Genomic DNA, 13,420 nt, shown 5'->3' on the forward strand with positions numbered 1-13,420 from the left:
AGCACTCATTTTATGTTGGACAAATGTGAGGTGCCAGGTTACAGTGCCATCATGGTATCTGAGTCTGTGTTCATATCTTGCAGTGTTTAAGGCTTGGTGTGTGTTTTTTCAAAACCAATGTATGGCTTCTAAACACAATTTTGAAAAGCTTTTGCAAGGTTGCCTTGAACTCTTCATCAGGTTACATTTTTTTTTTAAAAAAAGGTGAGGGATGGGGAGGCAGGAGAGTTTGCTAATGTTCAAAGCCACCTGTGTCTACGTCTGGCAAGTGTGGCCTTTCTTCCTAGGAGCGAAAAACACATAATAGCAGATGCCCCATCTCTGCAAGTACAAATAGCTTTTACAAAGTTCTGTCTCTTTCTCCTTAGGCCACTCACTGTATCACTGTGTGGCATTTTGGTTGGCGTAATAAAGGTATTGCCCTAATATGGCTTTCAGATTTTTTCTTACAGCCAACATGACTTCCTTCTACTTTTTGTAATAGAAAGTTTTAGTCTTTGGTCCTTCTAGTTGATGTCATCAGGAAGGGACAGCTTTGATTGGAGGTCCTTGTGACTTTTTCAAAGGCTTTATTACAACTATCTCAGTTATCCTAATAATACTGTGTGTTCTGTAACATTTTGTTGTGGTCTTTCTGCAAGACTGGTCTACTAAAATATCTCCAGTGCTGGGATCCATTGTTTGAAATGTCCTGTGGGGCAGTCCCAGTTGTCCTTGGCTCTCAGTGTATCAGTGTAGGGACATTGAAAAACGTCCCTCAAAATTCCTACGGTGATCTGCCAGAGTAGGGAACCTCCAAATTTGTCTTGATGCTTTAGGTCATGGCTGTGGAACCCATGGCATCTCGAGATGATGCTGGACTCCAGCTCCCTTCATTTCCAGAACATAGCCATTGACCAGGGATTATGGGAGTTGTAGTCCAGCAGCACTGGTGTGGTGGTTGTGGACAAGTTCTCAATCCTGACTTTAGGTCAGGCATCCCCAAACTCGGCCCTCCAGCTGTTTTGGGACTACAGCTCCCATCATCCCTAACCACTGGTCCTGTTAGCTAGGGATGGTGGGAGTTGTAGTCCCAAAACAGCTGGAGGGCCGAATTTGGGGATGCCTGCTTTAGGTGAAGTTCTGTGGCAACTCTGAAAAACACCCACCAGAGAATGCTGAAACTCTTGTTATAGCTTATGTTATCATGCCTTCTGAAAGGACCTCCCTTCTTTACATTTTGCATCTTCAGAAAGAGACAGATCATGTGGTGCTCACCAACCTGCAAGAAGGGACTTACATCTTCCAGCTGACTGTGACGGATACTTCTGGACAGAAGGGCTCTACCAACATCACCGTCACTGTGCTAAATGCTGAGCAGACTGTAGGTGGGTACTGTACCTTTCAAAGGTAGAGTCTAGAACTGGAACCGCGGCTGATACTAGTCTTAGGGACACACTGGGGCACAGTGTCACATGCTGGGACCTTCCAACTAGTAATATTGTAAGATCAGGGGAATAAGCTAAACCTAAACGTAACCAGTGCTTTCTAACCAGTGTCTTCTCTGATACTTACTGTGTGTGTTTCTTCTAGAGCACTGCTTGGCTCCTTATAAGGTGGGACGCTGCCGGGCTAGCTTTCCTCGCTGGTACTACAATCCAGAAACTCAGCAGTGTCAGGAATTCACCTTTGGGGGTTGCAAACCCAACAAGAACAATTACATACGAGAAGAAGAATGTAAACTTGCCTGCAAGAATGTCCAAGGTTGGTCTGTCCTTTGAGAAAATCCCTCCTTTCTGGATTTCAGAGATTCAAGTGAGGAAACATTTGTCATTTGATAGATGCCGCTGAGAATTAATTTTTGAAAAGGGTGGAGGAAGAACCTGTCTACCAAGTCTCGATGTGATGTGCTCAGGCTTTTTGAGGGGCTGTTTTTTAATCTCCATAAATTTGGAAGAAATAATTAGCCGGGGACTTGTTCCAACATCTTTAATGCTGAACTGATCATAAATTGTGGCAAACTGCTGGAGAGTTACAGTGCCTGCTATGGCTGTAGAGGCCAATAACAGAGAGTTGGTCTGCCAACAGGCCTGGTACCTGAAGCCAGCTCTCTGTAAATCACTTCCTTGGGGAAATTCACCTTCAATTTTGTGGTCAAACTGCCTGCAATCCTTTCAGGACGTAACCTCGGAATGCTGAGTTTTGCAACACACAAGTCATGTTCTTTCCCATACTTCTGCCCCCTGGCATTTGGCAGAGCTGAATCTTAATAGCTTTAAATACAGTGAGTTCACTGAGTCTCTGAACCTGTGACTTTTTGTACTTTGCTAAAAGCTAGCTAGGTTTTGGAATCGGGAAGGACTGACAGCTGTTTCACTAATTCTAGAAGAGTGTTGTTGGGAAACCACATCAAAAAAACCTCTTTCTCTCCTGTGGCCCCTCCAACACAGTAGTGTAGCTGGAAATGAATTGTGTGCATGCCAGCATTTAAAAGGAGGGGAAATGTTTTAACAGATAAAGTATTATTGTTTTGTCTGAATTTTTAGATGAGATCCAATGACTTTCAAGTAATTTTCTGAAAAACAGCAATCTCTCCCCCTCCTAATCTCTCTTTCTTTCTCTCTAGGTGCTGTTGAAAAGCGAAATGAGCCAGGTAAGCATTTCAGTGGCCTGGTTTGTCCAGAGCACTAAGCCAAGTCTGGGCTTAGGAGATGGCCAACATGTGCAGATTCCTAGAGTGGAACCTGTAGCCACTCTGCTCTTCCCTGGTGCTTTCTGTTGCCGTGCTGTACTCAGCTGAGCCAAGGATTGGCTTAACATTCTGCCTGCAGGTGGGCTCGCAGTTAAGCAGAGGTGGATTTAGGGCAGCGGACTGGTTCTGCCACACTGGGTGCTGGGACTAGGAGGCGCCACAGAGCGTCACAACTACGACGTCATAAATTGAGCAGTACGGAAGGCGAGAGACAAGCTGGGGGTGCTGAAATTTCACCTTGCGCAGGACGTCGCTGAAATTTGAAAAACCACAGTCTGTCCCTGAGTCAAGTTCTCTCCTCACTAACCATGAGCTGTGAGCAGTAACACGCCTTGGTTACAGTTCATGGTTAGCGAGGAGAGAACTTAACCACGAGCCCAGATTTTGACAATACATTAAGCCAAACCGTGGCCCGGCACAGCACATTGCAACACTTTTGTGCCCTCTCCCTAAGCCAAGGTTTGGCTTTGCGGGTTCTGCCTGTATATCTACATGACTCCACCCTTTCTCACTTTCTTGCTGACTTGAGCCTCAATGGCAAATACTGGTGACTGGTCTCTTGCCTCTGTGCTTGCCGCGTTGCAAAGAGGTAGCTTTCTTGGCATGGTGAAGCTCTTGTCTTTACTGCTCTCACTGGCACAATCATTAGTCCTGGTCTGGGTGATTGATCTGAAGCAAATGTCCCCATCCGGAAGGGGGCACTGTCTTTGCTGAGAACCAAAAGGTCTGGTTTATATTTCCCCTATAGTGTGCAATGAAAACTGCCTGCCCTACTCTTTCAAATGTGACGATGGCTGCTGTATTGACAGCTTCCTGGAATGTGATGAAACTGCAGATTGTTCAGATGGGTCAGACGAGAAGTTATGTGATTTGTGTAAGTAGGTGTTGCTGTGACGTCTTTGAAAATGGGCATAATCATACCACACATGCAGAAGAACCCAGGCCTTGGCATCTCCAGGGAAAGGAATAAAGTGCCTTGAAAAACATCTGCCCAAGATTATGGAGGGCCACGGCTATTCAACAGTCCAGAAGTAGCATCCTCTTGCCCCCCTCCTCACCTCTGGTAACTTTTATATCTGGAGTCAAAAGGCCAGAAACACTCTAGCTCTAGTTTTCCTGGCACTTCCTCCCTTAGAGAGATACCTAAGGGTGGGCCATGGCAGGCGGAAGCAGCCACCCTCTGATGGCAAACATGGTCCTTTTCTCTCCCCACCCCAGGAGAGGAAGTCATATTCTCTTCTCATTTTATGTGTTTGTACAATTTTGGGACAGACCACTGAAGCTACAGCGGTACCTCGAGTTAAGTACTTAATTCGTTCCGGGGGTCTGTACTTAACCTTGAAACTGTTCTTAACCTGAGGTACCACTTTAGCTAAGTGGGGCCTCCTGCTGCCGCCACGCCACCAGAGCACGATTTCTGTTCTCATCCTGAAGCAAAGTTCTTAACCTGAAGCACTATTTCTGGGTTAGCGGAGTCTGTAACCTGAAGCGTATGTAACCCAAGGTACCACTGTACTATCAAATCTACTATCTCTTCTGCTAGAACAATTTCCACAAGTTCACAGAACTGAAGCTGGAAAGGGCAGGATGGTAGTCTTCTCTCTCCCTCTCTTTCATCACCAAAGATGGATCATGCCTTACTTCATTTTAATCAGTCCCATGCAGATTTCACAGTCCCCTCTGAAATCTAAAAATGCATAAGGACAGGTTCACTTGTGTAGATCAGGCATTTCTCTCTCCTCCACACACTTTTACATGAACCCTCCTCTCTCTCTTATTGAGTCCAGGATCTTGGGTGGAGAAATATAAGCAAGCAGGACTGAATACAGAGGCACCATCAATATATTTCCACCCATTGCAATTGCCAGCATCATTGCAGACTACTGCTTGTATCAGTGTATTGCCTTGTTCGCGCTGATGTTGTACCGCAGGACTCTGTATTTGGATTGAGTGGGGAGAGATTTTATGATGAGCCAGTATGCATGTGTGTGCACATGTGTGCACACTAGAAGCAGCCAGCTGGCATGTGTGAACTAGCTTTTAATGGCAATGTCCTGCATTTCCCTTTGCGAATGTTCCCATTGCTCTTGTTTGTATTTCTGTTCAAAGTGTCGGTTGCAATTTCACAGGACTTCAAAATGTTGCTTATTGAGAACATGTTTTGCATTTGGAGGTGGGGGTGTTTTTATTTCTTGTATTTTTTAGGTAATAAAGGGCAGCTAACAAATATAAGAATAATACCAGCTTTCATTGATGGGGGGGGGGGGGAAACTAAAGGAAAATGTTGCTGTGTAGAGTACACTGTTCAGGATTCCAGCCATTCCATTTAGTTTTCCTGTGCTCCAGTTTTCTGTATTCTGCGCATGTACACACCCCAACAATCAATCAGCAATCTGTGGCCACGGAGAATACCCAGTCTTTATTGAATTGTTATATTCTCATTCTCTCTCTCTCTCTCTCTCTCTCTCTCTCTCTCTCTCTCTCTCTCTCTCTCACACACACACACACACACACACACACACACACTTTTTGTGTAGTGTTCTGTTTTGTTTAACCACATGTCTTGCAAACCTTGGGTTTTTCCCTAAGTTTGCTGATACCTCCCTCTTGTGGGTGGTACTGTTTGGGCTACAGAAGCAACAGCACTCACAGTTGCTGTTGAAAAGTATGTGGGCAACATCTACTAAAATCTCAGAAACCAGAAAGGAAACCTTCCAGACAACATGTTTAATACTTTAAAAATTGCCAGATTCATTTTGCAAAATGAGAACATCCAAATCTGCTCCATTTCCCAGAATTAGTTTTATTTCAGCTTTTCTTGCTTTTCAGTTAAATAGATGCAAAAATGTTATCGTGGTGTTTTGTTTTTAAAGTAGGCCATACATACAGGTCTACTTATTACTGTCTAGTACAGGGGTCAGCAGCCTTTTTCAGCCATGGGCCGGTCCACCATCCCTCAGACCATGTGGTGGGCCTGACTATATTTTGAAAAATAATAACAATAATGAACGAATTCCTATGCCCCACAAATAACTCAGAGATGCATGTTAAATAAAAGCACACATTCTACTCATGTAAAAACACGTGGGTCGGATTGAGAAGGCGATTGGGCCGCATCCGGCCCCCGGGCTTTAGGTTGCCTACCCCTGGTCTAGTATGTCTAAAACTGATAACAGAAACAAATACGGAGGTGAATGGGGAAGATCAGAGAACTACTAACAAAACAACAGGGAGAAGCTATTTAAATAAGAGGTCAGGGAGTTTCTGACTTTATGCTGATTCTTTGCACTGTCATCACACCGAAAGAACCATTATGTGAACTATCCCCTCCCCTTTTGTGTTTCTTGCAGATGTGCAAGGGTTCAATCGATTACGTAATATCAATGTTACCACCAGCCAAAGTAAGTATATCCTGAATGCCTGTGGAGTGGGCTCTACTTTGGATGAATGTGCTAATAACCAGTTTGATTACTTACATTTGCATCTCTCCAAGTGTAATTGGGGTTGGAAAGGGTGACTGTTCCAGAAGGACTGGAGATGGATTGCAGTTACCTTGCTCAAATTAAAAGAATAAACTGTACCAAAGGCTTTCCTGCAAAGGAACAGTAGCACTTCTCAGCTCCTTAGTATATGCCTCATTTTGATGAACACTAAAGTTAGGCATTTTCCCAGTCAAAGAAGATGTGGTCAGTTCACTGGTCAAGTAGTGTTCAAGTATTTTAAATGCATTGATTTTTATTCAAAGAACAAAAATATATCTTAATCTTCAACTGGTTTGAAAAACCAGCAAAAGTTATATGACACCTTAAAGAGTAACAAATTTATTCTGGCATATAAAGTATGACCGCACCCATGTTTTGTCCAATGCTAGCTCTGCACAGGGTAGACCCACTGAAATTAATGGGCATGACTAATTTAGGCTCATTAATTTCAATAGGTCTAACACTGAGCAGGACTTAGTTGACTACAGCTCTTGGTTACTGTGAAACAATGAAACTTTTGCAAAAATGTAATTGTAACTTTTAGGGACGCGGGTGGCGCTGTGGGTAAAAGCCTCAGCGCCTAGGACTTGCCGATCGCATGGTCGGCAGTTCGAATCCCCGCAGTGGGGTGAGCTCCCGTTGCTCGGTCCCAGCGCCTGCCAACCTAGCAGTTCGAAAGCACCCCCGGGTGCAAGTAGATAAATAGGGACTGCTCTGGCGGGAAGGTAAACGGTGTTCCGTGTGCTGCGCTGACTCGCCAGATGCAGCTTTGTCACGCTGGCCACGTGACCCGGAAGTGTCTTCGGACAGCGCTGGCCCCTGGCCTCTTAAGTGAGATGGGCGCACAACCCTAGAGTCTGTCAAGACTGGCCCGTACGGGCAGGGGTACCTTTACCTTTTAATTGTAACTTTTAACAATGTGAGGTAAGGATTCTATAAATGTGAATCATTCACTGAACGAGTTCATTTTGTTTTTTTATCCTCAAATACCTGGGCCAGCCTTGCCCAACCTAGTGCCCTTCAGATACAGTTACATTACTGCAACACACATTGGCCCCAGCTAGCGTGGCCAACTGTCAGCCATGATGAGATATGTAGCTTAATATCTGGAGGGGGTCAGGCTAAGGAAAACTGGGCTACAGTTGCCAAAAAAAGTTAGAACAGAAATAAAGTGAAGCAACAAGCAGTTATGGGGAAAGTCAGTTTTTGAAGGCAGTTGCGCTAAGAAAGCAGTAGCCCAATTTAGATAATTATTATCAGATGATCAGGTATTAACTGATGTCCTGATACAAAACCATTTCAATAATATTTTTTGGCAGGTCACTGTGTGGATATGCCAGATACTGGGAGATGTGACGATAGCATCCCTCGCTGGTATTACAACCCGTTTGCTCAGAAATGCCGTCGCTTCACCTATGGAGGCTGTGAAGGCAACAAGAATAATTTTGAGGAGGAGGAAGTGTGTATGAAATCTTGCGAAGGTGTCACAAGTAAGTAGAAAAAGGACCTAAAGAGGTGGGCAGGAGATGTGGGGCATCTTTTCCTTAGTAAATGTTTTCTGAGTACATTCTTGGCACCATGCAGACCAGAGGTCAGCAGAATATGGAGTCACAGGCCCTTCTCCTGTTGTGTCTGTACTAGCATGAAAGGCTAGTTGTTTAGCAGCCAGAGGTTCACATATTTATACCTCTCAGTACTAGATGGTGGGAACTAACAAAGAATGGTGCTTATCATGACTTTCTCTGTTGCATCTATCTGGTTGCTATTAAAAGACAGAATGCTTAAATGCTCTTGATTTGACCCAATGTAGCATTTCTGTATTCTTGTGAGAAGCTGTCTGAGACTGCTGGCTGGCAGAAAGTGCTGGTTCTGGTCCCTGGAAGAATCTCGTTTGTTGCTGGCCTCCCAATCGTGGCTTGGTAGGAAGCATTTAACCCTGATCCCTGGTTCAGGTGTAACAGAAACCCAGCTTCCTAGTTTGTTTATTCCACTTGCACCAGGGGGGAAGCAAAGTGGGAGCAATCAACCACTTCTTCCTGTGATCTTTGGATGAAGGGCAGTATACAAATTTAATAAACAATCAAATAAATATACCACAATAAGCCACAAAGTTTGGCTTATTGCATGATCATTGCCTGTGAATATCTTTGCATCCCCGAAAGAACTGTTGGCCTCATAAGCCTATTTAAGGGGTCAGCAACCTTTTTCAGCTGTGGGCCAGTTCACCATCCCTCAGACCATGTGGGGGGGGCAGGACTATATTTGGGGGGGAGGGATGAACGAATTCCTATGCCCCACAAATAACCCAGAGATGCATTTTAAATAAAAGCACACATTCTACTCATGTAAAAACACGCTGATTCCTGGACTGTCCATGGGCCAGATTAAGAAGGCGATTGGGCTGGGTCTGGCCCCCGGTCCTTAGGTTGCCTACCCATGGCCTATTTCATTGTCACCATCTTCTTTTACCTCCCACACTCCTTACTTTTTCTTTCTGGTTTCCTGTTTCTTTTTTAATTGTTAATCCAGCTGTTGGAAAGCAGAGGAAGGCGGTATATAAATCTAAGAAGTAAAATAAAAATAATAAATGAACATATGATTGAACTGTTGGGGTGAAAATATGATATGACTTAAAGGGAAAGTTTTGGGAGAGTTTTAATATTAAAAGTGCACTGTATGAAACTGCCCCAGGGAAGGAGCATCTGCCATTATTCCAAGCATCATTATACAACCCTGTCTTTCTCTCCTCCACAGAGGAAGATCTGATTGGCCAGAGATGGAGCACCTATGAGGCCCGGCAGGCAGGTTTAAGTATGTAAACTGAACTCTACAGTGCTCTAGTAGCACACTTATTTCTTTGCTCCTCAGTCTCTGCTGCCTGTCTCTTTTGCTTCGGCTGTAAGCTGCTATGTATTTTACAAAATATGATAACTGGGAGGAGGCATGGCAAGAATCCTGATACTTCTGTACAAAGAAAGTGATGACACATGTCACCATCACTTATGTGTGTTACATATTCATCCCACTGCATTGATTCTTAAAAGTAATTTATGTTTTTAGTTAGCAAAAAGTATATGCCACTTATTCAGTAAAAGACCTAGGCGGCTGACAATTAGTCACACAGCTTATGACTACAAATCACAACAGTGAAATTTAAAACCAAAGGTTTTTCAAGCGAGTGCTCTAGAAATAACATGTATTTGACATGCTATCATAGGCACATCTATTCAGAGTTGAGTCCTGTTGAGTTCAATGGGATTGATCTGTTGTAAGTATGTATAGGATTGTAGCCTTAGACTACAAAGTCTGCACACACTTACCATATTTTTCCATGTATAAGACAATATTTTTTCCTTAAAAGTAATAGGCAAAAATTGTGTGTCATCTTATACACGGATAGCAGAGGTGGGATGGGCAATTGGTGGCAGCAGCCAGCAGGAGATTGGCAGTGGTGATTGGGTGTGTGGATGGTTGCTGTGGCAGTTGGGCGGGTTATTTACAATAGCGGTGAGGCATGGTTGCTCCCCCCCCCCCCCAAAAAAAAGCTTAACAACTCTGAGCAATCTCTCCTCAATTTTTTTTGTTGCGTTCCAAAAAAAATAGGGGTCGTCTTATACATGGGGGCATGTTATACACGGAAAAAGACGGTACCTTGGGATTCTGCGCCTCCAGGTATCTGCATGTTACATACCTTGGTGAGGCAATCGCACCATGGAGTACAGTGGTACCTTCGGGTTAAGTACTTAATTCGTTCTGGAGGTCCATTCTTAACCTGAAACTGTTCTTAACCTGAGGTACCATTTTAGCTAATGGGGCCTTCCGCTGCTGCCACTCCGCCAGAGCACGATTTCTGTTCTCATCCTGAGGTAAAGTTCTTAACCCGAGGTAATATTTCTGGGTTTGCAGAGTCTGTAACCTGAAGCGTATGTAACCCGAGTTACCACTGTGCTTCTGTCAGGAAGTCCTTGTTGCAGAGGGCTCTGGGAAGAGACCCACAATCACCTTTTGCTTATTGTTTTTGAGATGGCTAGGCACCTCACATTAAAAGTGAGTGCATCTCAAGATCAGTGCCTTCAGCCTAGGACACCTACCCAAGTCAGAAGCGGTTCACTGGATGAACACCGCAAAAAAGAGGACAGGTGCCATTTTGAGTGTGGAATGGCAAGCAGCAAAATAACCAGGGGTGCCTTGAATCTTGGACTGCTCCAGCCTTTACTGTAAATACGTTAAGAGCACCTCCTTCTTCACGCTTGTTAAGGCCCAAATAGCAGCTTTGGTTAACCCTGATTCTTCCCCTCCCTCCCTCAAATATCTCACAGGTTCTTTCGAAACGGCCATTGCAGTTCTCCTTGCTGTATGCATAATGATAGTGTTGGCAATCCTTGGCTACTTTTTCCTGAAGAACAGAAAGACGTACCGGCGACGGCGCCAGCCAGCTACTGCCGCCAACTCCACTCTCTCCTCTGTGCTCTCCACCACCGAGGACACGGAGCACCTCGTCTACAACAGTACTACGAAGCCTATTTGATCCGGAAGAGCTGCCCTCCACTTCTGGGAGTGGGACAGTTGCATTGACTGATGATACTTCTGAAACTAAAGCCTGCGGCTGAAGGATGTCCCTCTTCCTCCATGCTTCCTTCCTTAGACTGTCCAATTCCAGCCATCTTACTGCCCCTAGCGATTGTTCTGACTATGTGACAGCTTCTGAGGAAGAGGAAGGACAGTATCCTACCCCTCTTTTGTAATGACAACAGTGGCTCACTGTTGCTGTCAGAGGAAGCTGTCACTGAGGGCTTACTGTACCTATTGAAGGAGTCGTGGTTTGATTTTTGGTATGGATTTCATCCCTTCACAAGCCTGCTCAAATCTACATTTCGTGTGTGTGTGTGTGTGTGTTAGAACTTCTGCCTAGTTCCTTTTTCTTTCTTTTGAAAGTCCTGCCATCTTAGAGCCACCCTCTCTGTGCTAAGGGTCTAAGTAGTTCAAACCTCATGATACTTCTGAGAGTCCTGAGCAGGTTCTCATACCTGATCATTGTGAACTCAGGGTTGCACATGGCGGTCTTTCTAGCAAGACGATATCAAAAAGAAGCTTGATACACCACTGGAGTGAATCTGGCCTCTTCCCAAATATATTGTAGCCCTTGTTGCATGTTAATTGCTAGGCATGATGCAGTGCACGTAACATAAAATATATAGTATGACCATCAGTTTTAAACGTAATTTGAACATATTAAGAAGTGTTGCTGAATTGTTCCTAAAAGACTGAGAATCAGGGTCTGCATTCATTCTCCTTGACATTTTCCCACCAGTTCCTACCTCCCAAGGTTGCCATTTCTGCTTTTAATGTTAAAAGACTAGTTCTTGAGTTTGAATATTGCACCTGTATTTATTTTTATAGAATCAAAATGTGACTAGAAAGATGTTAACTAGCTGGTCTCCCAAGTACATAGTGACTCTTGTGGAGCAGAAACTATTCCCCCGCCCTCATGGCCCCAATTATAGGGAATTCTAATTTTTTTTTTTGCAAGCTAGTACCACTTACTGATTTCCCATTACATGCTTTCACAAGAGCTTCAGAAGGAGCACTGTGGAAGCTGGGAGACACTGCTTTTTGGTGGACTACAGTAATATATATAGAGAGAGAGGAGAGAGAGGAGAGAGAGAGAGAGAGAGAGAGAGAGAGAGAGAGAGAGAGAGAGAGAGAAGCAGCTTCTGCCCCAAAGTGAACAGAAATGAAGGACATGTATGTTCCGGTTTCTCATTTATCACCTGTCTTAGCTGTCAAAGCATATAATATATAAATCCAATTGCAATTTACTGTTTTGAAGTTGCTGATGACAAGGCAAGCTATTGTCCTTTTGCTGCTGTTCACCATTGTTCAGTATAACAGATTCCCCCCCCCCCCCGCTCAATTCTGATGTAGGAGTTGGGAGTCCAGCAACATTCAGAGGGCACCATGTTGGCTACCCCTCATCAGTCCTGAGTATTGAATTGATTGTTCGACGCTTGAACAAGATCCATCTTCCATGCGTTTCCCTACATTTTTGCAATGCCCTCCTCAGTATCATGCACCGTGTTGTCCCCCCTGCCCTCCATATAACAGCTGCTTGTGTGTAGGCATGCCATGTGAATGGGACCTCGGTGGGGGCCACACTACTCCCCCATGCATACATTCCCCTAGGTATGGAGGATGCTTGTGAAAAGGATTCATGTGATGAGGTAAGCTGTATGGTGAGCCTGGAGCAGCTATCATTGAGAGTTTCCATGTGACTCCCTGACACTTTCAGGCACAGAAGCCCTTGCAAATGTTTGGGTTAAGTAGATGGGCCCATTCTAGCTAATCAGCCATTTTCGCCCTACTAAGATTCCAGCCAAATGTTGCTTTAAGAACCAGGGCAAAATACCCTCTCTGTGTGATGGGAGGGTGGGCTGCTGTCTGAAATGAATTTGGTACAGTTCTGTACTGGGAACGGAAATGTATATAGCTCTGTCTGCTGCTTTGGGAATGCCCTCTGCTATGAAGTTGAGAGAGCGAGCAGAGAATATTTGTGTCTTCATTTTGTGGTGTTAGAGTGTGTGTGTGTGTGTGTGTGTGTGTGTGTGTGTGTGTGTGTGTGTGTAGAAGGACTTTTTGCTGAAGCCAACAGGCACCAGCAAAAATAATTCTCTGAGAGAAGGGAGCAGCTCTTTCTAAGAGCCAGATTTCTTAATGCTCAGCGAAGTGGCAGAATGAGATTGAGAAGATGATGGTGAGGGTCACCAATGTGCCGTGAAGGAATGGGACAGGAGATAATTCATTATTTTCTGTGGTTGGCAGGTTACTCCACCTTTTTAAAATATATTTTATATCTGCTAGTTCTGCCCTCCTTCCATCTGTCCCTTCCCCCCTTGTTCCCTTTCTGCAAACCTCTGCTTCCTGAGCCCTTAAATTCTGGATTTCTCTCCCTCAGTAGATGTAAATTTTAATAAAATATTTTGTTTGTAGCAACTTACTTGCTTGGAAAGTTATTTTGCTGTGGTTGACTTGAGAAGGACTCAGGAGTCGCTGTTGTCAAAATGCTTCAGGGAAAGGAAGAGGCAGTCGGGCATTTCATAAGACAGCAGCAACTTCGTTAGTCACTATAATGGTAGATCCAGCCCAGCTATTCCGCCAGGTAGCAAGTAGGTCAGAGGGTTGCTGCTGTGAGGTCACTTCCTGCATGTTA

The 13,420-nt window shown here is 44.4% G+C and overlaps 1 protein-coding gene across 2 annotated transcripts in view; it reads left to right on the forward strand.

The window, feature by feature from the left end:
• SPINT1 (serine peptidase inhibitor, Kunitz type 1) overlaps positions 1-13,207 on the forward strand; it is a 32,262-nt gene extending 19,055 nt beyond the window's left edge. Inside the window, exons 3-10 of one of the 2 annotated variants that reach the window (XM_028722991.2) lie at positions 1,232-1,367; positions 1,573-1,743; positions 2,606-2,632; positions 3,480-3,605; positions 6,082-6,132; positions 7,533-7,703; positions 8,968-9,024; positions 10,533-13,207. In XM_028722991.2, the coding sequence (XP_028578824.2) occupies positions 1,232-1,367; positions 1,573-1,743; positions 2,606-2,632; positions 3,480-3,605; positions 6,082-6,132; positions 7,533-7,703; positions 8,968-9,024; positions 10,533-10,741 (948 nt within the window). In that variant the 3' untranslated portion in view covers positions 10,742-13,207. The remainder of the gene's footprint in view (positions 1-1,231; positions 1,368-1,572; positions 1,744-2,605; positions 2,633-3,479; positions 3,606-6,081; positions 6,133-7,532; positions 7,704-8,967; positions 9,025-10,532) is intronic. The other variant, XM_028722983.2, reaches the window with a different exon arrangement.
• Positions 13,208-13,420: the final 213 nt, after the last annotated feature.

This window comes from Podarcis muralis, chromosome 1 (assembly GCF_964188315.1).
Source record: "Podarcis muralis chromosome 1, rPodMur119.hap1.1, whole genome shotgun sequence".
Lineage (NCBI taxonomy): Eukaryota > Metazoa > Chordata > Lepidosauria > Squamata > Lacertidae > Podarcis > Podarcis muralis.